The sequence below is a fragment of the Suncus etruscus genome, chromosome 6 (genome assembly GCF_024139225.1).
Source record: "Suncus etruscus isolate mSunEtr1 chromosome 6, mSunEtr1.pri.cur, whole genome shotgun sequence".
In the NCBI taxonomy this organism is placed as follows: Eukaryota; Metazoa; Chordata; class Mammalia; order Eulipotyphla; family Soricidae; genus Suncus; species Suncus etruscus.
In genome coordinates, this window is record NC_064853.1 from 19,243,391 (window position 1) to 19,267,348 (window position 23,958).

A 23,958-nucleotide genomic window follows, 5' to 3' on the forward strand; every position below is an offset into this window, starting at 1 on the left:
TTGTATTTTTTGTTTTAGGGAAGACCCAGTGACACTCAGGAATTATTCTTGGCACTCCTGGCTTGAGGGTCCATATCGAACGTGGGGGGATCAAACCTCAGTCTGTCCTAGGCTAGCACGGGCAAAGCAGATGCCTTACCACTTGTGCCACCACCCTGGTCCCACCATTAGATATTTTTGTAAATGAAGAACTACATCCAATGATCTTCTCATCTTGCTATATTGAAAAAGAAAACAGGATTAAACCAAAAAGCTACTAAAGATATGAGAAAAGATAATTAATTAAAGGAAAAATCATATTGCTACTCAGTTGGACAATGACAGTTATCATCTCTCAATTACATACACATAAAAAATTGCATCTTTCAGGCATAGAAAATTCACATCTAGATGTGTGCAGCATCTGAAAAAAAATCTACAAAACTGGACAAAATTTTAATGGCAGTTTTCAAACAGTATCTCAAAAAACACCAAGAGGTTACATGAAATTAAGGAAAATTTAGAAACTCCTCTATCCAGATTGGTTTTTCTGATTAGATGTAAGAGGAACCCCAACATTACCCAGAGTAGTTCTAAAAAGAAAATGTATAGACAATTATCTCCTGGAAAAGTGTCAAAAAAAAAAGCAGGTAATGTAGTCTCAGTACTCTGTTCATGGAGGTAAAGTCAAAAGGTGAACATAATTTTGGCACTGTCCTGATACTAACAATCATCTCTTGCCTTTGAGAAACCATCAGTCTCCTAGGCCCCAACCATGTCTTTATGCCAGTCCAAAACTCTGAGACGCAGAGGAGAGATGCCATACTCTGGAGCTCCTTGAATTCTGATCACATCCATGCACACCAAAATGCAGCCATCCAAAGAGAAATAAGGCAGAGCAAACAGGAGATGTGGTGTCTACAAAGCCCAGTCCCCTTCCCACTCACAAGTTGCTCAAAAAATTTTGTATACATCTTCACAAAGATGAAAATAAATGAAAACTGAAAAGAGAAGGAAAAGGTGAAAAGAAGTAGCACAATCAGGTACAGTGATATAGCCAAAACTAGTAAAAGGTTTAACCCTGGGCATTTCATTTTCTCCAATAAGCAAATTACTAAATGTTTCAGCCCTCTTTAACTGTAAGAGGAAATAGAAATCGAGAAAGATACAATAGCTAGCCCAAATTCATCCAGAGAGCAACTTTAAACTCCAGGCTCAAACAGGCAACTATTAAATCTAGAGGTACTGCTAGATTAACAAAAACAGACCTTAGGCATCTTTTACATATAAATGTAAATAATTTCAAAAGATAGCTTACAATAGAATAATATCAGTCATGAAAAATAAGGAGAGTCAGACATATGTTACAGTATGGCTGAATATTGAACATATTAAATCAATGAAATAGGCAGATAAGAACAAACCCTGTATGATTCTTCACCTATAAGGCAAATGTACTATTCATAGTGGCAAAAAGTCTCTCAAGCCTGGGGTATATGGAGAGGGAGAGGGAAAGTGGGGAAGAAGAGAGAGTGAGAGAGCAAGAGAAAGAAATGGGAATTAAAGGCATCAGGATTTCCTGATGAGCATTTCTACTTGGGTTGATAAGTATTAGAAATAGTGATAATGGTTATGCAACACTAAATATAATTAATGCTACTGAATATTAGCAATGACTATAGACATAAATTTTATGTTATATTTTACTACAAGCCATAAAGATTAATAATTTAATATCCAAACTATTGAACTACATATATTAGATGAATGACTTGTATAGTACATCGAGTAGTTCTCATTAAAGTTTTCTAAAAAAATATTCCATTACGGAGAAAAGCAAGAGACAAAGCACTGAAAAGGGGAAGAAACTTCTGGCAAAAACTAGAGTGGAAGTTTCTTGTTCCTCTTTCAGGCTGCTAGTCAATCTTCAGAAAGATAATAGCCAGCAGAACTCTCCCCTCGCCTTATCACAGAGAGAGCACAGCTGTCTTTGCACCCAATCCCCTTAATTTTCTCAAATGCAAAAGGAAACTAGATGATTGCTGACAGATTAGAATCTATTAAGTCACCTCGGAAGGGACCCTTATAAAGAGAAGTAGTAAGTCATGACTATAGACAACATCTGGCCTACTCTTCCACGCTCTCTGCACAAATTCAACCAGTATACCTTAGGTTCAAGTAAGCACACCTGAGCAATCTCTGGATTTCAGTGACACAGTTACTAGATTTGAAGCTGGTCCTTCTTCCCTCATGGGTATTCACACATACCTGATCATGCAGATGCTGGTGTCAGCTTGCTTCTAAGCAACATTACCCACAGAAACTCAGGAGTATTTTCTAAGATAATGAAGTAATTTTTACTCTTCATTTAGCTAAGAGTTTTAGATGTAGTTTATATCAGTGGCAATAGCAGGAATGAGTGTGAGCTCTTAAAAAACAGACATTATGTCTGTTAAGAGTTTCAGTAATGGGGGCTGGAGAGGTGGCGCTAGAGGTAAAGTGTCTGCCTTGCAAGCACTAGCCAAGGAAGGACCTCGGTCTGATCCCCCGGTGTCCCATATAGTCCCCCTAAGCCAGGGGCAATTTCTCAGCGCTTAGCCAGGAGTAACACCTGAGCATCAAATGGGTGTGGACCAAAAATACAAAAAAAAAAAATAGTTTCAGTAATGAGGCTTTCCTATACCCTGGCTTCTGTGAGATGAAAGTAAGATATAAGGGAGATGTGGTTGCATAGAAGATTGTAACCATCCACATTTGCAGTGCTTAGGAGGAAAGCAAATGGTGCTGCAATCTCTTTATAGATTATTTCTGCAAATAAGCACATATATTCATGTCAAAGATAGAACATTTGAAAGCAAATGTCATCAAATGTTAATTCATGTGTATAGGTTTGGGAGCACACAGATCAAATCATGTTTGGGGTCAGGTAGAGAGAGAGCTCAAGGTTGCATGTCTTTAAGCACAAGGCCACACATTCGATTGCTGTCACTGTTTGCCAATCCTTGGTTTGATACTCAGTCTTCATTTTCACTCAAATTGATTTCTACTAGTTTTCCGAGCATAGAACCAAGAGTTCACAGACATGCTTGATCACAGACAGATGTGATCTGGGACAAAACAAAATTTATATATAATTTTATTTGACATGATTAGTACTTGTTATTGACCAAAAAATAAGTTGTTAATGAATATAAAAAAAATATCTTTAAAATGCTCAAAAGAAAATACTGTTTAAGCAATAAATATATAATTCACGTTTATATATGTACTAATAAAATTATTATACAAGTATAGAATACAAGCCCTTGATGGGCTGGATGGAGGTGGATGGAGAGATGAAGGGTGAGATGAAGGGTGAGAAGTCTTTCTCCTCCAGCCCTGGCCGCCCTCTCCCACCGGCAGGTCTGCAGTTTCAGGATAGCGGGGAGAAAACTCAAAGGCAGTCAGGGTTCAGGAAATATCAGCTTTATTCATGGCCCTAGCCAACATGTGTGGCCTTTTACGCTGGATCCCTATTCAGCCCTGCATTGTACCTTTCTCTCAGCCATCTCTCCTCCTGCTGCTTTCTTTCTTGCAGCATCCTCCCAAATCCTCTCTCCAAATCTTCCCTCTACCCCTGAGGCCAAACCTTTTGTTACCTACCCAAGACCCATCTGAAAATGGGCTGGTCTTATTAGCAGGTAGGGTTACAGGACGAATGGGGGAGGGGAGAACATACAAGTATCAAAATGTGGTTTCATTTTGTTTTGTGGGTATACCAGTTGTGTTCAGGGCTTACTCCTGATTCTGTGCTTATGAATTATTCCCAACAGGAATCTAAGGGCAGGACAATACCATAAGTAATGCCAAGGATCAAACCCAGGTTAGTCAGATACAAATCAAGCACTTTTCCTACTGTACTAAATCTCCATCTTTCAAAAATATTTTTCCTACAATTCATTGATGTGAAAAGTCAATAACATGATAAGGACAAATAAGCTAACAAAGTAAGCTTATAATCTAAAATTGAAAGCAAGAATAGAATAAATCTAAATTATGGTTATCCAATGTCAGGAGTCAATAGGGAATGCCTAGAATTTCATATACAATGTCTTGTGCATAAAAATTTTCTTTAAAATTATTTGTAAAGTTAAAAATATTTTCAATATAAAAAATATTCATACTTATCAGGGAAAAATAAATCAAAATGACAATTAAATTATCATACCATTTTCATTCATACCAGTGAAAATTGAATAAAAAAAAGAATACTGTATCACTTCTTATAGTATCTAGACAGTGGTCCTCAAACTATGGCCCGCGGGCCACATATTGTATTTGTATCTGTTTTGTTATTTCATTGCAAAATAAGATATATGCAGTGTGCATAAGAATTCATTCATAAGTTTTGTTTTTACTATAGTCAGACCCTCCAATGGTCTGAGGGACAGCGAACTGGCCCCCTGTTTAAAAAGTTTGAGGACCCCTGATTCTAGAATATCATAGCAATGGAAACATCCAACAACAGATAAATGAATAAAGAAGCTGTGGCACATATATACAATGAAATAATATACAGCTCTGAGAATAGATGTATCTTGCAATGATTTAAATTGACTTAAGAGATAGTACAGTGGATCATCAAGATAATGGTGTTAGAGAACATCATATTAAAATGTCAGAGGAAACGATTAGATAACTGTCATCAAAATATACAAAAAATAAAAAATGATTTTCAAGAAATCATTTTATTTCTTCTTTGGTACAGCTATGAGCTAGTTTCGTTCATTGTCATGTAAGAGAACACTTCCATGTCTATATCTAGCTATCTCAGACTTCTTTATTGGTCTACCTTAATTTGGATGACTGTTTTCCAGCCTTTTAGTTTAAGCCTGTATTGTTTGTTTAGTTTATAATATTTTGTTTATTTTTATCAAATTTTTTATTTAAACACCTTGGTTAAAATATGATTGTAGTTGGGTTTCAGTCATATAAAAGGACACCCCCAATCACTAGTGCAACATTCCCACCACCAATGTCCCAAATATCCCTCCTCCCCACCCCGCCCCCACCTGTACTCTAGACAGGCTTTCTATTCCCCTCATACATTCTCATTGTTAGGATAGTTTGCAATGTAGTTATTTCTCTAACTAAACTCATCACTCTTTGTGGTGAGGTTCATGAAGTGGGATGTAACTTGTACCCCCTCTCTTTTGTCTCTGAAAATTATTGTTAGAATGCCTTTCATTTTTCTTAAAACCCATAGATGAGTGAGACCATTCTGCATCTCTCTCTCTCTCTCTCTCTCTCTCTCTCTCTCTCTCTCTGACTTATTTCACTCAGCCTAATAGATTCCATGTACATCCATGTATGAACATTTCATGACTTCATCTCTCCTGATGGCTGCATAATATTCCATTGTGTATATGTACCACAGTTACATTAGCCATTCATCTGTTGAAGGGAATCTTGGTTGTTTCCAGAGTCTTGCTATGGTAAATAGTGCTGCAATGAATATAGGTGTAAGGAAGAGATTTTTGTATTGTATTTTTGTGTTCCCAAGGTATATTCCTAGGAGTGGGATAGCTTTATCATACGGGAGATCAATTTCCAGTTTTTGGAGGAATCTCCATATTGCTTTCCAGAAAAGTTGAACTAAACAGCATTCCTACCAGTAGTGGATAAGAGTTTTTCTCTCCACATCCCCGCCAACACTGCTTGTTCTCATTCTTTGTGAAGTGTGCTAATCTCTGTGGTGTGAGGTGGTACCTCATAGTTGTTTTGATTTGCATCTCCCTGATGATTAGTGATGTGGAGAATTTTTTCATATGCCTTTTGGCCATTTCTATTTCTTCTTTATCAAAGTATCTGTCCATTTATTCTCCTCATTTTTTTTGATGGAATTAGATGTTTTTTTTTTCTTGTAAAGTTCTGTCAGTACCTTGTATATTTTGGATATTAGTCCCTTATCTGATGGGTATTGGGTGAATAGTTTCTCCCACTCAGTGGGTGGCTCTTGTATCCTGGGCGCTATTTCCTTTGAGGTGCAGAAGCTTCTCAGTTCAATATATTCCCATCTGTTAATCTCAGTTAAGCCTGTAGTTTTATCCACTAAATGTATATGTGTATTCTATAAGTATCAGATAGATGGATTTTGTTTTTTGATCCATTCAGCCTCGCTGTATATCTTTTGATGGGAGAATTTAGTCTACATTCAGAGAAATTATTGACACAAATGATTTTTTTCATCATTTTTCTATGACTATTTTGCTTTAGATGTTTGGTTTCTGTGCAGAGCTAGATTAGATGTAGCAAATGTTTAGAACTGTTGTTTATCTGAGAATGACTTTGTGGTTGTTTTTGTTTTGTTTTGTTTGTTTTGTTTTACTTTTGTTTTGAGTGCACATCCAGGTATGTTCTAGAATCACTCCTGCTGGGATTCAGGGGTATATTTTGGATATCAGGGTTCAAACTAGGATTAGTCACAAGCAAAGCTATTTTTCATCATCCATTTATTCTATAAACCACAGAGAAGCGAGATCATCTGTGTTGGGTTTTCTTTTTATGGGTAACTTTTCTTAACATGAGAGAACAAAGCTGCAAAAGCTGCAAAGAGCTGTTTTAATCATGATGTGTTGTTACATAGTATTCTATTATGTATATTACCATATCTTAATAATTCATTCATCTGCCTTAGATCACCTATGACAGATTTTCATTTCATATCTTAGCTACTGTACTAAGTAAATCAAGGAATATTGGTGTGCAGACATCTTTCTGAATGAATGTTTTTCTGTCCTGGGGATAAAAGTGTTATTTCTGGTCCATATGGCAGCTCAATTCTAAGTTTACTGAGGAATCCCTAAACCATTTTCTACAGACAAGATTCCCAGAAGCAGTAGATGAAGAATTTCTTTTTTACCACATCATTGCCTGCACAGTTTGTTCCTACTATTTTTGATATATGCCATTCTCACTGTTGTGAGATGATATCTCATGATTTTAAATTGGATTTCCCTAATAAGTGATGCTGAGCATTTTTTAATCTGCCTCTTGGAGATCTGCTTGTCTTTCTCCAAAAAGTGACTGTTCGATTCCTCTTCTCATTTTCACAAAGGGTTTTAATTTTTTGTTGTTTTTGTTCATTTTTACAAGTACTTTATCCTGGATATTAATCCTTTATCTGGTGTGTTAAATGCAATTTTATTTATTTTTCGCTTTTTGGCCACACCCTGTGATGCTCAGGAGTTACTCCTGACTATGTGCTCAGAAATCGCTCCTGGCTCAGGAGACCATATGGGATGCCAGGGAAGAAGCCAAGATCCATCCTGGATCTGCCGCGTGCAAGGCAAATGCCCTACTGCTATGCTCCAACCAAAATACCAAATATTTTTTCCTATCCAGTTAACTGGCTTTTTGATTTAGCCTGTGTTTTTCTTTGACCATGTAAAAACTCTTTAATTTATTAATTTTAATTAATTAATTAAATTTTAATTTTTAATTATTTAATTAAATTTTAAGTTTAATTTTGATGGGAGTCTCATTTTTTTTTACTTTTTTCCTTTACCAGCGATATCAAGTCATTAAAGATCTTTTGAGATTTAAATCCTGGATAATTCTGCCTCTATATCTATGTCTATATCTTAAGGTCTTTGATACATTTTGAATTGACTTTGGTGGAAGGTGTGAGATATGGATTGGGCTTTAATTTCTTACACATAGTTATTCAGTCTTCCCAGTATCATTCATCAAATAGTCTATCTTTTCTTCATTTCATGTTCTCAGCTCTTTTATGAAAAGCTAATGGTCCATATATAAAAAGGTTTTGCACTTGGGTATTTGATTCTGACCCATTGATAAGAAAGCCTATCTTTATTAGTTCCATGCAGCTTTATAATAAAGTTTATAATAAATAAACTTTATAATAAAGTTATATAGTTCCATATTAGGTTGTATTAGGTCATGAAAAACCACCACATTTCTTATTTTTCAGTGTATCTGACTATTCGTGGTCTTTCATGATTTCATATAAACTTTATTATTTACTTTTCTAGGTCCTTGATGAATGTCACCAAAATTTTGTTGGGGACTACATTGGATCTATATACTAGCTTAGATAGGATAGTCATTTTAAAAAATATTGATGCTTCCATTCATGAGCATGAAATGTTTTCTATTTTCTAAAATCTTATATATATATATATATATATATATATATATATATATTCCTTAAATGATTTAAAGCTATCATGGTATAATATCCTGTGTCTTTTGTTGATTCCTAGATACTTAATATTTGGATTCAGTTTTAAAAAGGATAGCCTCATCAATCCTGTTCTCCTCTAATTGATTCTTTATATGTAAGAATAAAACCAATTTTGTACATTGACTTTGAGGGTGAATACTTTGCTGCATTGGTTTATTGTTTTTAGTAGCTTTTTGGTAGACTTTTAGGGCCCTCTATACATGTTATCATGCCATCCGCAAATAGTGATATTTTTATTTATTTTATGATTTGTATTCCTTTTATTTGCTTTTCTTATCTGGTTGCTATAGCCAAGACTTCTAATAATATGTTCAATAAAAGGGGAGAAAGTAGACAACCTTGTCTTGGGCCTGATATCAGAAGGAATGCTTTCAGTTTTTCACCACTGGCAGTGGGTCTATTAGTGATCGACATTACTATTTTGAGAAAAGTTCCATCCAACACTATTTTGTTGAGGGTTTTATTAATGAACAAATATGGGATCTTGTCAAAACTTTCTCTACATCTATTGATATGATCATATAGTTGCATTTTTTCATTAATGTAGTATAATATGCTAATTGATTTGTGTATCTTGAGCCATACTTTTATTCATGGGACAAATCCCACTTGATCAGGGTGAGTGATTTTTTTGATGTTTTTGGATTTGGTGAGCTAAGATTTTTGATAAGATTCTTTGCATTGATGATCATCAGGAATATTGGTTTAAATTTTTTTCTGTAAACATCTGCTTATTTTGAATATTAGTATAATTTTAATTTTATAGATAGTATTAGAAAAGATTCCTATCCTTACATAATTTGGAAGATCTTCAGAAATCATATTCATAAATCTTCTTTAAAGATTTGTACCAGTGAAGCCATCTAGACCAGGACTTTTATTCTTGGGAAGATTCTTAATTATTGTTTCATTTTCCTTACTTGTGATGGGCCTGTTTAGGTATTGTACTTCTTCCTCATTAAAATTCCCATTTCCCAATTTACTAAATTCTGAACATTTTACCCATATAACTAACAGAGCATAGCAAAGTAACAAAGTATTTATCTTTAGTTCTAGAATTGCAAAATATTAGTCCCAAATACTAACTTTACCTATAGATTTAAAGAATAGGATTCACACTGATTCACTTCCCTAGTACAAATAAAGAAAAGTATTTTTATGGGTAATTTACCATTATAGTAATAATAGGAATATTAGCAAAGACAGGAAGATATATATATATATATTTAATATGGTAAAAATAATGTGGGGTCAAAGTGATAGCACAGCCAAAGGCATTTATTTGATTTGCACATTGTTAACCCAGAACAGACCTAGGTTCGATCCCCAGTAACCAATATGGTCCCCTGAGCCTGCCAGGAGTCATTTCTGAGTACAAAGCTAGGAGTAACCCCTGAGTGCTGCCAGGTGTGCCCCCCAAATAAATTTTTAAAAAAATGGATCAAAGTTTAAGTTAATCATATTCCAGTTAATAATTTGAATCTTAGTGACCCAGATAAATAAAATAGTTGACATATTTCAGAGAATGATACAAATAAATGAAAACAAAAAAAAAGAAAGGAAAGAAAAAGTGGAGGTGAGAAAATTAAATAAGGAAAGAGAAAAAAAGAATGAAGACTTCTTACACATGGTACTGCCAAAAACAAGTCTGAAAGCTTTAAGACAAGGAGAGACATAATCACTTCTTGCCTGGACTCCACTAAAATAATAAAAATGAATAAAAACGAAAGAAAAAAAATAACTGCTAGCCTTTTGGCACTCACTTCCTCCTAAGTCTCCCAAAACAATCACAGTAAGAGCCAAATAAACACCAAATCTGAACCTGTCGTTAGTCCATGGGATGCCAAGCTCATGTTCCCTATCCAAAGTTTGTTTTGGCATTGGCACATAAGAATTCACACTCTCATCTTCCTTACTCCAGACAAGGGACCAAAAATGGAGATTTTCCTTTAAAAAGACCATGTAGTCTTGTTTAAAAACTTTATGCTAACTATCTCATACCCAGAACCTCTGAATCCCTCAATAACCGTGGGGTGACCTCCCATGAGAAGCTAAAAATGGCATAAAAAGGGATAGCAAAATGAGAAGAAGTAATTCATCCAAAATCTTACAGATGGTACAAAATGGGGACAATGAACCTAAGTCAGTCTAATGACAAGGACTTCCCTCTTCCCACAGATCCAAAACAGAATCAAAATATTCCCTGCTATGACTGAGAGAGGAGGAGAACTAAATACCACAGTTAACTGTTTTAAAGGAATTTTTCCCAAGCACCGTGTTCAAAGTTTTCCTATAAATTCCAGAAAGCAGGTGCTGCTGAGGTCCTGTTTTTATACTCAGAAAACACTGATGATGACCTGTCCACCCTAATAACATGAGAGAGAAAGCAGAAAGGATTATAAGGTAGGGGGAAAAAATCACAGGTGGAGAAAAAAAATAGATATGGGTGGTGGCATGCAGGGACAAGACAGCCACATTTGAGAAAGCAGCTTCGTGAGGACACCCCAGTTCCACAGGCTCTGCTCTAGCAGAGAAAGGAACTGGGAAGGAAAGCAATCTCTCTCGGGTCTCCCAAGGATCGGGCAAAGAACAGGGAGGGGAATTTCCAATCTGAACAAATGAAAATAGAATGAATCAAGAGTGTCACTTCTTTTAAAAAAATGTGGCATGAATAGCTGCAAAGACATTTAATCACTTATGAGTATGAGTGTCTACCTCTATGGGCTTCAAACTGTCATGGCAGCAAGGGACTCTCAGGATTAGCCAACAAGAAAATGTATTTTTCAAATTCACCAAATCTTGTAGTATATTCTGAATTCTTCACAGGTGCAGCACCGAAGTGTCACGTCTTTTGTTAAAGAGTGCCATATATCCTGTTAGGTACAATCTTACTCATAAAGCCACCTAGAGCTCATAAAATTAAAATTTCCAGGTTTCCAAGTCTGATGCAATAGGTCTGAAACTAGTCCTGAAGGTCTGTGCTCTGAAAAAATGACTTAGCTGATTCCTAAATTCAGACTAGTCTGACGAGAAAATTGATTTACTTTATTATTTTTTTCTATGCTAAAGACCAAACTGAGATTTTGGGTCTATAAGGTCATAGTAAAATTTTCATAAGATTGTCCCAAAAAGCTGACAAGGCAGATACTATCATCGCCATTTTAAAGATAATAAGAATGAAACTCAAAGACAAGGACATGCCCCAGGCACACAACTGATGTGACAGAATAAACATCTAAATAATATTTAGAGTCCCTGATAGGGTATACATGCCACTGTACTTAAATCTGACCAAACCAGAGCTAGCCAGAAATAGCTTATAAACTCGAGTCTTTGGGGGTGCAAATATAATATCAGCCATCAAAATATGTGACTCCATATTATCTAGCACCATCAGAATGAGGCAAAGAGGAAGTCCACCGCATAGACCAACCCAAGGAAAACTAGAAGGAAACAAATTCCTCCTCTCTATCCAGTTGTTTTCAAGCAGGTTAACAGAGTAGCACCTATAGCCTACTATTTAGCAATACTTGGCTAACATGAACAAAAATATTTCTTTCACAAAAACTGAAAGCTGGAGGGAGAAGAGGGAAACTAGAGAAAAGTCCTTGCAAAAATAAATAAATAAATAAATAAAAAATGACTCACACAATGGATGTCACTCATTCTAGAGAGGAATGCCAGGACAAGAGAGTCACCCACATATGAAACTCCCCATTGGGTGATAACACTATGTGACTAATCACACCTTCTGAAGTTCAGACAACTCCTCCAGAACTTTCTCCCCTAGAGAGGGGTTGAAGATCAGGTGGTTGCTGAAGACATTTTTATTTGTCTCCTAGGTAGCTTTCTACTTCCTCACAGCCTCAGGGGATGGAAAGGTGAGCCTGTAAGGAACAACATGCCTAAAAAATGTGCCCTCTCCCATCACCCACTTCTGAACACACAACTCTCAAGAAACTGGGGGGGGGGGGGCTGTTGAGTAAGAGAAAAAATGGTAAGAGAAAGGACCAAGTCACAACATGACACAAGACAGAAAGGAAAAGCACAGAGAGAAAGAAAGGCACCTGTATCCTGGGCTTCCCAATTTTAAATGAGCAGAAAAATGAAAAAGATATAGTTCTCAGTGGAAAAACTAACTTTAAGATTCAATACTATTCTCCTATATACATATATATTTAGTATATATAGATTTACATTTATATTTATATTCATCCTATCCATCCTCTGTAAAGGGTCCTCAGGTTTGTTCAATATCCATCATTTTCCAAAGGAAATATTTGTCTCCCTTCCCCAACTCTCTATGAATCCCGAAACCAAAGGTACAAGTGACCACAGACTCATATACTTGACTAGTTAGTGGCTAAGCTGTCTATCTATATCCACACCGGCATCAAGCCTCTCTGTTTCCACAGCAGCTGTAATTTCATATGCAGTGAGTGGTTTCAGATGAACTCTGTTGACTTTAGAATGTTTACTCATAAAATTCACAACTTCTTGGAAAATATTGTTGATTTCAGGATACACACCTCTACACGCTCGACTGATTCAAGGCCCCTGCTACAGAAAGCAACATGGCTTCAGAAGCCATCCAGCCTGTTAAAATTGGCTTTCTTGAACATGTATTTCGTGCCTTCAATTTCAGAGCCAGAAAAAAAAAATATTTTCCTTTTTTTCCTTGTGTAAAGAGTGCCTTTGGAAAAAACAGTCCCATTTCACCATAGACCAGTCACAACTCCTTCCAATGCATCCAAGGTTAATGAAGGGTCTTCACCTTGGATACCCACATTCCAGGCCTCATAGGAACAATGGTGTTTGGGCATGTGCAGGGCGGTGTAAGATGGATTCAAGATGTTTCAAGTACATAAAATCACATGCAGATGTACAAACAGTACATCCAGTCAAAGTGAGTTAAGAAAGCAATCTATATAGAGACACCCGAGAATGGAAGAGCATGAATAAAATACAAGTTGTGATTAACATACCGTGCTGTGACACCTGTTGCCTTCCACGTTAAGAAGTCTGGGAGATCAAAGAAATGTCCCGCCTTATCCCAGCAACTCTCTCTCAAGTTCTGCCAAATTAAATATATATGAGAATTAATTATGGGAGATTTTTCTTTGTTTCTGACCCACTCTTCTTTCAATAATATTCCAAAATTTTCAAAACAAAAAGCACAGCCAAAAATGCCCAGTAAAACATCTGTTCAGAATGGCCTGGGAGTAAGAAAATGATATAAAAGCAGTATTATATGGCAAAAGAAGGGGAGGGGGAAAGCCCAGCAATCATTGATCCTCTTCAAAAAAACACCCTTGTACCTATCTCTGCCAGTCTAGAGGGGCAGAAGCATATTCTGGAAGAGATGTGATCTGTCTTTCCAAAGAAGGAGGAGAGGATTTAGGTTTAAGACATATAATAGGAGTTCAAAGTGAACTGTTATAAACTGTGAAGAAACTATTCCATTAAATGGAACGTGACCTGCCATGTCAAATTCTGTCATGCCAATGGGTTTCGGAGCTAATCCAGAAGAAAAGGTAAACCCTGCCTCAATGAATATTCAGTCCAAGTGAAAGAGAATACCAGTAATCAGGCTATATGTCCAATTAGTTTAAGCATGTTTTTGTCCCTTTCACACTATCTAGTGATTAGAGATTTTTCCTTTATCGCTGTGTGAAAATTTCACTTTTTATCCATTACCCTTTCCTTCTTTCTCTATTTCTTAATCTACTTTGCTACTTTATTTACCCTTCCTTAGAATTATGGGATCTCATTCTTCATTATTTGTATAATGTAGAAGATAAGGAACATATTAAATTAGATTTAGAAAATCCTGAAAGCTATAAAAATGCTTCTAGAAATTAAAGTGGCAAACTATAAAATTACATGCAAAATTTCAAGGCTTACTTATATACAAATAAAGAAAGAGAAGAAAGGTATAATTTAAAAAATTCTATTCACAATTGTACCTCAAAATCAACTTAACTAAAGGGGTAAAAAAAAAACTATAAAAAATAAAAAATACTACGTCAGGAAATTTAAGAGGACATGAAGAAATGGAAACACATCCCCAGCTCATGGATTAGGAGGATTAACATCATTAAAATGACAATACTCCCCAGAGTATTGTATAGAATCCATGTAATGTCTATAAGGATGCCCATGACATTTTTCAAAGAAATGGATCAAACATGTCTGAAATGCATATGGAACATTAAATCTCCAAAAATAACTAAAACAAACATCAGGAAAAAGAAGATGAGGGGACACATCACCTTCCCCAGTTTCAAAGTATACTACAAAACAACTAAAATATATACTACAAAGTAACTAAAATATATAGTAATTTATAGAGAGAGTAACATATAATATATATTTTTGTAAAGGAGCAAAAAACTGTAAAATGGAGTAAAAAAAGAATCTTCAGCAAGTGCTGCTGGGAAAACTGGTCTGCTCTGTGCAAGAAATGAACTCAGATCTCTTTCCGACGCCATGCACAAAGGTCAAATCAAAATAGATTAAAGACCTTGATATCAGACCTGAAATCACAAGGTATATAAAAGAAAATGTAGGCAGAATTCTTCATGACATTGAAGCTAAAGGTATCTTAAGATTGAAATACTAAGGGCCAGAGAGATAGCATGGAGGTAAAGCATTTGCCTTTCATGCAGAAAGTCATCGGTTCAAATTCTGGCATCCCATATGGTCCCCCGAGCCTGCCAGGAGTGATTTCTGAGCATAGAGCCAGGAGTAACCTCTGAGCGCTGCCGGGTGTGACCCCAAAAAACCAAAACAAAAAAATACTGAAATACCACTGACAAAGCAATTGGAAGCAAAAATAAACAATTGGGACTACATTAAATTAAGAAGATTCTGCAGCCCAAAGGAAACATGACCAGAATACAACAGCTGCCTACCAAATGGGAGAAATTATTTATCCAATGCCCATCTGATAAAGGGTTAACATCTAAGATATATAAGGAATTGTAGAACTTGACAGGAAAAAAACACTCAACCCCATCCAAAAATGGGGAGATGAGAGAAACAGGAAATTCCTCAAAAAAAGAAATACAGATGGCCAAAAGGCTTCCAATAAGGATCCCAAGTGGTTGCTTAGTTGGGTTCCAACCATACAAGAGTGGCTAAGAGTGGTAAAAGTGAGAGTTAGGATGAGCCTAGAATGTTCCTTCTTTCCATTCACTAGGCCAATATCCACCCGTGGTCTCCAGATAGAGCAAAACTGTGGGCTTTCTTAGGCCTTTTGGAAGATAATTTGCAAGCTATTGACATTCTTTCTAGAAGGAAAAAAAATTGAAAACAGCTCCTTCCAAATGCATTATTGTACACAGCTTCACTAGCTGTGTATTTATTCAACTTTCAATCCTGGGCACTTCCCTTTGCCTTTTGGCAAAAAAAAAAAAAAAAAAAAAAAAGTTTCCCATACTAATCATCAGGGAGAAGATTAATCAAAACAATCTGATATCTCTTCACACTTTTTCAAAAGCAATATGGACTTTCCTCAGAAAACTAGAAATTGAGCTTCCATTCAACCCAGCACAGGCCTGAGAATAGACCTTAGGGCCCAAAAAACAATGAGAAAGGCATCTGCACTCCTTTGTTCATTGTAGAATTAATCACAATAACCAGAATCTGGAAATAACCCACATGCCCCAGAACAATGAGTGAATAAAGAAAGTATGGTACAATGGAAAACTATGCAGTTATTAGAAAATGAAGTCATGAAATTTGAATAGAATATGAATTCAGGGCCCAGAGAGATAGCACAGCAGCGTTTGCCTTGCAAGCAGCCGATCTAGGACCTAAGGTGGTTGGTTCGAATCCCGGTGTCCCATATGGTCCCCCCGTGCCTGCCAGGAGCTATTTCTGAGCAGACAACCAGGAGTAACCCCTGAGCACCGGCGGGTGTGGCCCAAACACCAAAAACAAAATATGAATTCAAATAGGAATAGACATAGAAAGTATTATGCTGAGTGATAATAATTCAAGGGAGAGGGAGAGACACAGAATGATCACACTCATCTCAATATATATACATACGGATATGTATATATATATATGTATATAAATATATATTTAAACCTATAGTGTTAGAATAATAACCAAAGACAGTAGAAATGATAGGTGGGAAGTGCAGAGGAAGACAAAGGAAGACAGAGAAAGGTCCACTTTGACAATATAATAGTTGGGAATGATCATTTTGGGCAAAAACTGGTAATTGAGTGGAAGTAAAGTAATATGCATGATATCCTTTCAGTAATAGTATTGCAAACCATAGTGCCTAAAATGAAAAAAGGAAGAGGGGAGGGATAGAAAGAGAAATAGAGAATGAAAGTATCTGCCATAGAGGCAGGCTGGGGGATAGTGGACGTGGAGCATCTGAGGAAACTGGTGGTAGGAGGTGAAGGGATGGGTGTTAAAACACAATATGGCCAAAACACAAAAACTTTTTCACTCTGTCTCATGGTGATTTAATTTTAAAAAATAAAAATATATAATAAATAAAATAAATATTTTTAGTTGTCACCTACTTTGCTTCACAAAAATTAAATACTAAGTCCTTCTCCTACCCCCAAAAAAGAATGCATACAGAGCAGATAAAAACAGTCCCTGCTTTCCTTCCCAAGGCGACATCTGGTAATTAGCCAGCACTGAGGGGGTGGCAGAGTCTGATGGATGAGAAATGTCTCCAGAAGCTGGAGAGTGAGGCCAGGGAGACAGTACAGAAGTCAAGGTGCTTGCCTTGCATGAAACTGGCCCTAGTTCAAATTCCAGCATTGCATATAGTCTTCCAATCACATTGCCAGAGTTATGCACAGAGCCAGGAATAGTCCCTGAGCACTGCTGGGTGTGACCCACCTCCTCCCTTTCCAGAAAAGAAAGCAAAAAGCTGAAGCCAATAGAGTCTCTACTTCAAGATGAAGACACACTCCCTAAGAAATTCCCATGTCCATCTTCTGATAGCTCCATGATTCAGAAGAGCTCAGTCATCACAGACTAGCCAACAACAAAGGAAGGAGCTCTGTAGATGGATTTTTAATCCACTTCTGGGAAAAGCTTGCCATGCTCTCTATGAAATTTCTATATGGAATAGTTCCTGTCCATAGCCTCCATTCTGCTGAATTAACTCTGTTCTTCAAACCTCTGGTTCTATACCCAAACTCTCCCTTGCTTCAAAGAAGGTTCCCAAGTGGTTGCTTAGTTGGGTTCCAACCACACAACAGGGGCTAAGGGTGGTGAAAGTGTGATTTAGGATGAGCCTAGAGTGGTCCTTTTTTCCATCCACTAGGCCAATCTCCACCCTGTGGCCTCCAGACAAAGCAGAACTGTGGACTTTCTTTAGACTTTTGGAAGCATCAAGTAAGTAATTCAATCTAAAGTAAGGGATGGGGTGCACAATACTCCTCCCAAATGCATTATTGTACACAGCTTCGCTAAAGATTCATTCTAATTTCAATCCTGGGCAGTTCTCTTTGCTTCCAGTTAATTACCTGCTCACTCTTTCCTTGCACCAATGACATTTGCATTAGACATGGAGATAGCCTCTTTGCTGTGCCAATTTAAATTCTGTCTCTCCTCACTCTTGCTGAATATGGTTCAGATTTGGACTGAAGTAAGTGATGAAGGGGTTAAGTCTATCCTCCAGTTACCAAGCAATCAATTAAAAAAAAAGAAAAGAAAAGAAGGGGTCCATAAAAAAAATAAAATCAGTGGTGAGTTGGGGTGTGTGAGGTGGCACTCACAGCTTCTACATTCCAACTGCAATCCTTGGAGCTAAGCAATCCCACAGGCTTGGATGCAAGGAACAGAAATGTTTTACTTTTTTAAAAAAATCCTCTGTTACTTCATAAAATCACACCATTTCTTGGGAGGAGGCTGCTACTCAAAGCTCACGCAGCTGTGCTGTGGGTCCCAGTAGAGTGGAAGTAGCAGCCACCAGGCCAAAATTTGAGGCTAGGCAGCAGCCGCCCTACTAGCCTGGGGCAGAGAAGTCTATTCACTCAGAACTCTAAGGAAGCTCTGAGATCTCTGACAGCTTCTAAAGGTTAACAAGCTTTGTAAGGAAAATGAAGCAGATACTATAAAGTTAATCTGTACAGCTGAAGCAGCTGTGTAACTAGGGATGAGCTTTTTAAACAGAGGCATTCCCCAAGTCTTTTGTTATGAATTACAAAGGGATGCTCTCTGGGCTATTGTTACTCTAAGTGAAGAAAAGGAAGGAGCCTTGTTCTCCATTCTATAAAGGATCTTGCTGGAATGTTCCTGATAGTCCCCATGTTTTACAGCACAAGAATTCATAAAGAAAAGCACATCCTATCTATCCTCTATCAATGTTTTTTTTTTGGGGGGGGGGCCACACCCGGTAATGCTCAGGGGTTACTCCTGGCTTTGTGCTCAGAAGTTGCTCCTGGCTTGGGGGACCATATGGGACACCAGGGATCGAATCGCTGTCCGTCCAAGGCTAGCGCAGGCAAGGCAGGCACCTTACCTTTAGCGCCACCGCCCAGCCCCCTCTATCAATGTTTAACACTCCAAATGAAGACACAAGCTGAGGAGTCTGGAGATGAAGCATGCCTTAAGAAATAACTTATCCTCATGTCATTCGTAGTGTTGAAAACATAGAAAATAGTGTTGAAAACAAAGCAGGGGTTATAATTCCCAATAAGATACTTTGCAGAATGAATTGACATCAGTGTATGTTTTACAATTCCATTCCTAGATAAAGAAAAACCCAACGTGAGAACTGGTTTCTAGCCAGTCAGACTGATACACTAAGATGCTATAGTACATCTTACCATCTACCACTTTTATATAAATGATATCTAAAATGGTTCAATAGTTCCTTAAGGCTCAGAATCCCACTTCATTCTGAAGCCTTGCTTTTGAACAACCTGAGTCCAACATGATCGTTATTATAGATAATATTCTGGATTTACCTCCCCTACCCTTCCCACACTGTCCACTAGGCCTTCTCCTGACTTCTTTTTCCTTCTTAGCTGCATCCTACTCTTCCAGATCTCTGTGTCTTTGCAGAAGCTGGTATCTTGATTTACACCAATATTTCTCTGCTTCCCAAACCAAACCTTTATTTTTTATTCCAATCCAACTCAAACTTAACCTTCCCAAGGAGTCCTTCCTTCTCACCCTCCCTCCCAGTACCTTCATAAGAGATTCCTACACCTCAACCCACCCCTAAGCTTTGGTAGGGCAAGAGTAAACTTAATCCTGACAAAGAAAATGCCACATTTCAGGAAGTATTAAGAACAAAAAAAAAAGCCAGGGCATATTAAAAAAGGTAATTGTAACAGAGCTGGAGATAGCTGTGTGCAAAAAAAAAAAGGCAATTAATAAGATGATGTATGATGATAATGTAATGAGCCTGAAAACGAGGTTCGGTGAGTCAGACTCATAACTGTATCATAATATTGTGTGTGTGGCCATATATATGCCTCTCATGAATAATAACAGCTAGGGTTCAGAAGAGGAAAAGGACTTTGGGGTCAAAGTGGCTAGAAAAAGACTCTGTGAGAAGAGATTTGAGTGAAGATTAACAATAAAATAGAATAAATATATATGCAACTTACAAGCATAATAACCAAGAAATAAAATCCAATATGAAGAGAGAGTTCTTGCCATATGATAAGAATATATTTAATGGGGCCATAGAAGCTGTTTGTCTTTCAAGTGGCTAACAGGGGGGGTTCAACCCCTGCACCACTATGGTTCCCACAAGCTCTGCTAGAAATGACTCTGAGCACAGTCCTGAGTAAGTCCTAAGCACCTTATGATGTGACCTAAAAGCAAAAGTAGTTAATGGGTTCTATCATAAAGATTATTTGTGAAATTAAATGATTCTACCATATAATTGTGTGCACATACATATATACTTATACATATATATCCTTCAAAACTTCCTCCAGAGCACTAATGTTGTACAAAAAATTTAGAAATGCACTAGACCAAAAATTTTCATCATGTAGGGGAACAACTGGATCATATTCATCAAAGTTAACTGTGTAAAAATTATTGAAAAATAAAGCTTTGGAATGGCTGGGTGAGGTCTGAGAACTTTGAAGTCCAACACACATAAATTTGGGCCTTCCCTCACAATTTAGTCAAACTAAAATTTCTAAGGCCTCACTGTCTCAAAGGAGGTTATGAGAATTTAATGAAATAATTCTAAGTCACTGAGTTTCACTCTAAATCTGCCACACAGTTTCATATTTTTCAGAGTACTTTGACATGCATGAGCTCATCAGGTCTGTATTATTCTTTAAGTAGGAAAGGCAAGAAATTATACTTTTCATGTTACAATATTAAAATCCAGAAAGGAACTAGGACTATCCAATGGGAATTCAAAAGATATGTGGAAAGGTTCTTAAGGACAAGACCAGTATTCAAGTACTCAAATCCTTAAAGCATCATAAAATACACAATGCCAGAACAGAAGAGATGGCAGGAAGTTGAAAATAACACAATTCCTTGTGGAGGAAAAGAAAAGAAGTCACAATGCAAGAATAACACTTTTAGAATGGGTAATAAGACATAGAGAAGGATAGAGTTGGCCAAAGTGTGTGGTCTTACTTAATACTGCATTCTCCGGGATTCTTCATGCCCTTCTCCTCATGGCTTTCCTGCCTTATTTCTTAAGCAACTTCTCCTTAGTTGCCCTTTAAATGTGGATGTTACCAGGAGTTCTTGCCTCACCCAAATGGTCTTCTTGCTGTTCAGATGTTCCTTGGAGGACATCAATTACTCCCAGGGTTCTGACCAACCACAAGTTGAAAAATAAACACTCAAATGCCAATCTCTCCTCTTTAATATGTTCCTGATATCACACCGCACCTCTGGAAGAGTCTGAGATCTTCTAGGTATTTTTCTCCTTGGTTTTCTGTAGTTGATCTCATAGAATGGAATTATCTTCTTCTTTATCAATCCTTATATTCAACTATTTTTCTCATTGAAGCTCCCAAGCTTTTCATAGAGTCTACCACTTCACCCCTTACAAACAGGTTCTCTTTCTCATATACATAAAAATCTCTTATATAACTAAAACTTCCCATAAACATACATCTATGGAGACGTTTTTATAAGAATAAACTCACCAAATTATACAACTATGGAAGTGAATCTGCAAAAAGCATGCTAGTAAACCAGAGAACTTTCATCAGAAAACCTGAATAGGGTGTTAGAATACTAGGTCTGAAGCTTTAATATTAACAATACTATAAATCACAGAACCTAAACTTAAAATGGGAAAAAAGAAAAGATTAAATGTAATTTTCTAGACTTAAAAACACACAGAATCAGGATTATCAATAGTCTGAATTCCAGACCACAGGTCAACAGGACCCAACAATAATAGGTTCAATCTGAGGCCAAAGACAGAACAAAAATTATTCTAGTTCTTGCACCAACCAGAAGCTCCCCGTTTTCCTTCAGGTCCTTAAGAGATCAATTGAGGCCCATCCACCTGAGCAGGGATAAAAGACCTGACAAAAGCTTACCAGTTGTTTCATTATTCTTACCCAGGAACACCCATAGAAACACTCAATAATGTTTAGTCAAATGTCTAGGCAGCATATAATTCAGTCAAATTGACACAAAAACTTAACCTTCATTCTCCAATCACAACAATAGCCAATCATATTCTACCACCTGGATTATTGCTATTATCTCTTTCACATCAGTTTACATGGCTACAAATATCTCCCTCCCTGTGTTTATTCATTTTGGAAAATGATTGCAACTCTTCCCATGATCAGGTAAATCCATTTCTCCACCATACGAATTGATGAAAATCTCATAACCTACATTGACAAGAATTAAAAAAATAGGGGCCAGAGAGATAGCATGGAGGTAAGGTGTTTGCCTTGCATGCAGAAGGTCGGTTGTTTGAATGCCGGCATCCCATATGGTTCCCTGAGCCAGCCAGGAGCAATTTCTGAGCATAGAGTCATAAATAACCCCTGAGTACTGCGGGTGTTATAAAAAAAAAATTAAAAAAAATAAAAGAACAAAGGTATCACTATTCAACCTACAATACTAGGTCTAAGAAGACATTGTTTTTGTCTTCTTAGAATGTGGTGTTGCTGCTGGCAAGTGTGCAGCTGTGCCTGGCCCACTGGAGAATGAGGGGCATGTGGGTAGAAATGATCTATCACAAAGATCCAGACATATGAGAGAGCTACACCCCTGTCTGAGGTCAGCAAACCTTACCTTGCTGTCTCCCCATAGACTCTTGGATAAATTCAACAGAGAAAAACATCTGTTCACATCCCACGTCATCAGTCAGCATAATTTTGAGGTAAATAAGTGGTTGATTTTTACATCAAAATTTGAGGTTGTTTGTTATAGCATTATGCAATCCTTTTATGCCTGTAAACCAGCGTCTGTCCTACATATATCCATGGATTAGTGGTTAAAACCAAGGTAAAAGACCAGTAATTTTGCACCTTTCTATACCTGTGAACTGGCATGGTCCACTGGCTGAACAATGATTTGTACATTTCAAACACTACAGATGAATCCCTCACTTTCAAATCATATCCCCCAATTCCCACCTTAAATTCATTGTCATAAATGTTATAATTTACCCAACAATAATTTGGCTGTATAATGGGTACTGCGTTCATAGCTAAATGAATGAACAAATATACACAGCCCTTCCCCACAGGGGCATTTCAACTTAGATGTTCACGCCCTCTGCAAAGTTTATTACTTCACTTCAATTAAAGTTAAAATTGATAAAACATGGTATTAAAGATAAGACATGGCATATATGTGATCCATCTATGGGTCTCTTTCCAACTTCATTTCAACTCACTATTTAATTTACTAATAGTGCCCACTATTTCTCACCTTTGTATCTTAATTTACACTCCAACAAAAATACCGTCCTCTTTAACTCATTGAGAACTCAACTGAAATGTCACCAGTTTCATTAAACTTTCCTGGATTCCCATTCTGAGGACTGCTAAGTAAGATGCTCCCACACTACATCCCCATAATATTCAATATCTTATCTTGACACTTCCGAGCATCTATTCATGTGTCTGGCTCCCTCCCTCGACTGAAAGCTCCAAAAAGGCAGGGACAGTGCTTTTATGCAATCACTTTCTTCCTAGGACCTGGCATTGTATGGCTATAAAGATGATGAATCACATTAGCTGAATGAACAAAGGAATGAATGAGCAGAGATGTACATGCTAAATAGGAGATTTTTGGAAATGGAAATAAGAATGAATGGATAAGTGAATGAGGTTGTGAATAAGAACTGTCCTGGTTTCCCCTTTCTCATTCAAGTTAATGGCATTTCACAGTCTGTCTCAGGAGTAGAGACATCTTCTAGCCAAGTCAGATTGCCAAGAAGATAAATTTCTCTACTTGGGGTGAGGAGGTCCTTTGGAGATGTTTCATTTTAATTGGAAAATGGATCCATTCACTTCCTGGCTTGGACTCCTGGGTCAGTGCGGCACCAGGCTGAATGGTTGCCAAGCACCACAGAGAGTGGGCTGCGACAAGAAAGGCATCTCAGCAGAAGTCTAGTGCTCTGGGACAAGTGGGGACATTCTGGAACCAGATCCAGGCTCTGCTCATATAGATACTCCTTTTTGTTCTTCCCCAAATGCCCTTCAATCCAACTTTACTTGTCCCCATGATGGGTGTGCTATTTGGCATTTCTCTGGTCCTTATCTAGGTATAGCACCTTTCTGTGG

The 23,958-nt window shown here is 37.2% G+C and overlaps 1 protein-coding gene across 4 annotated transcripts in view; it reads right to left on the bottom strand.

Moving 5' to 3' along the window:
- The window catches only part of FGGY (FGGY carbohydrate kinase domain containing), a 941,338-nt gene that overhangs the window by 370,204 nt on the left and 547,176 nt on the right, over positions 1-23,958 (bottom strand). For all 4 annotated transcript variants that reach the window (XM_049774587.1, XM_049774588.1, XM_049774586.1 and 1 more), the window contains exon 5: positions 13,210-13,298. In XM_049774587.1, coding sequence (XP_049630544.1) covers positions 13,210-13,298 — 89 coding nt within the window. The remainder of the gene's footprint in view (positions 1-13,209; positions 13,299-23,958) is intronic.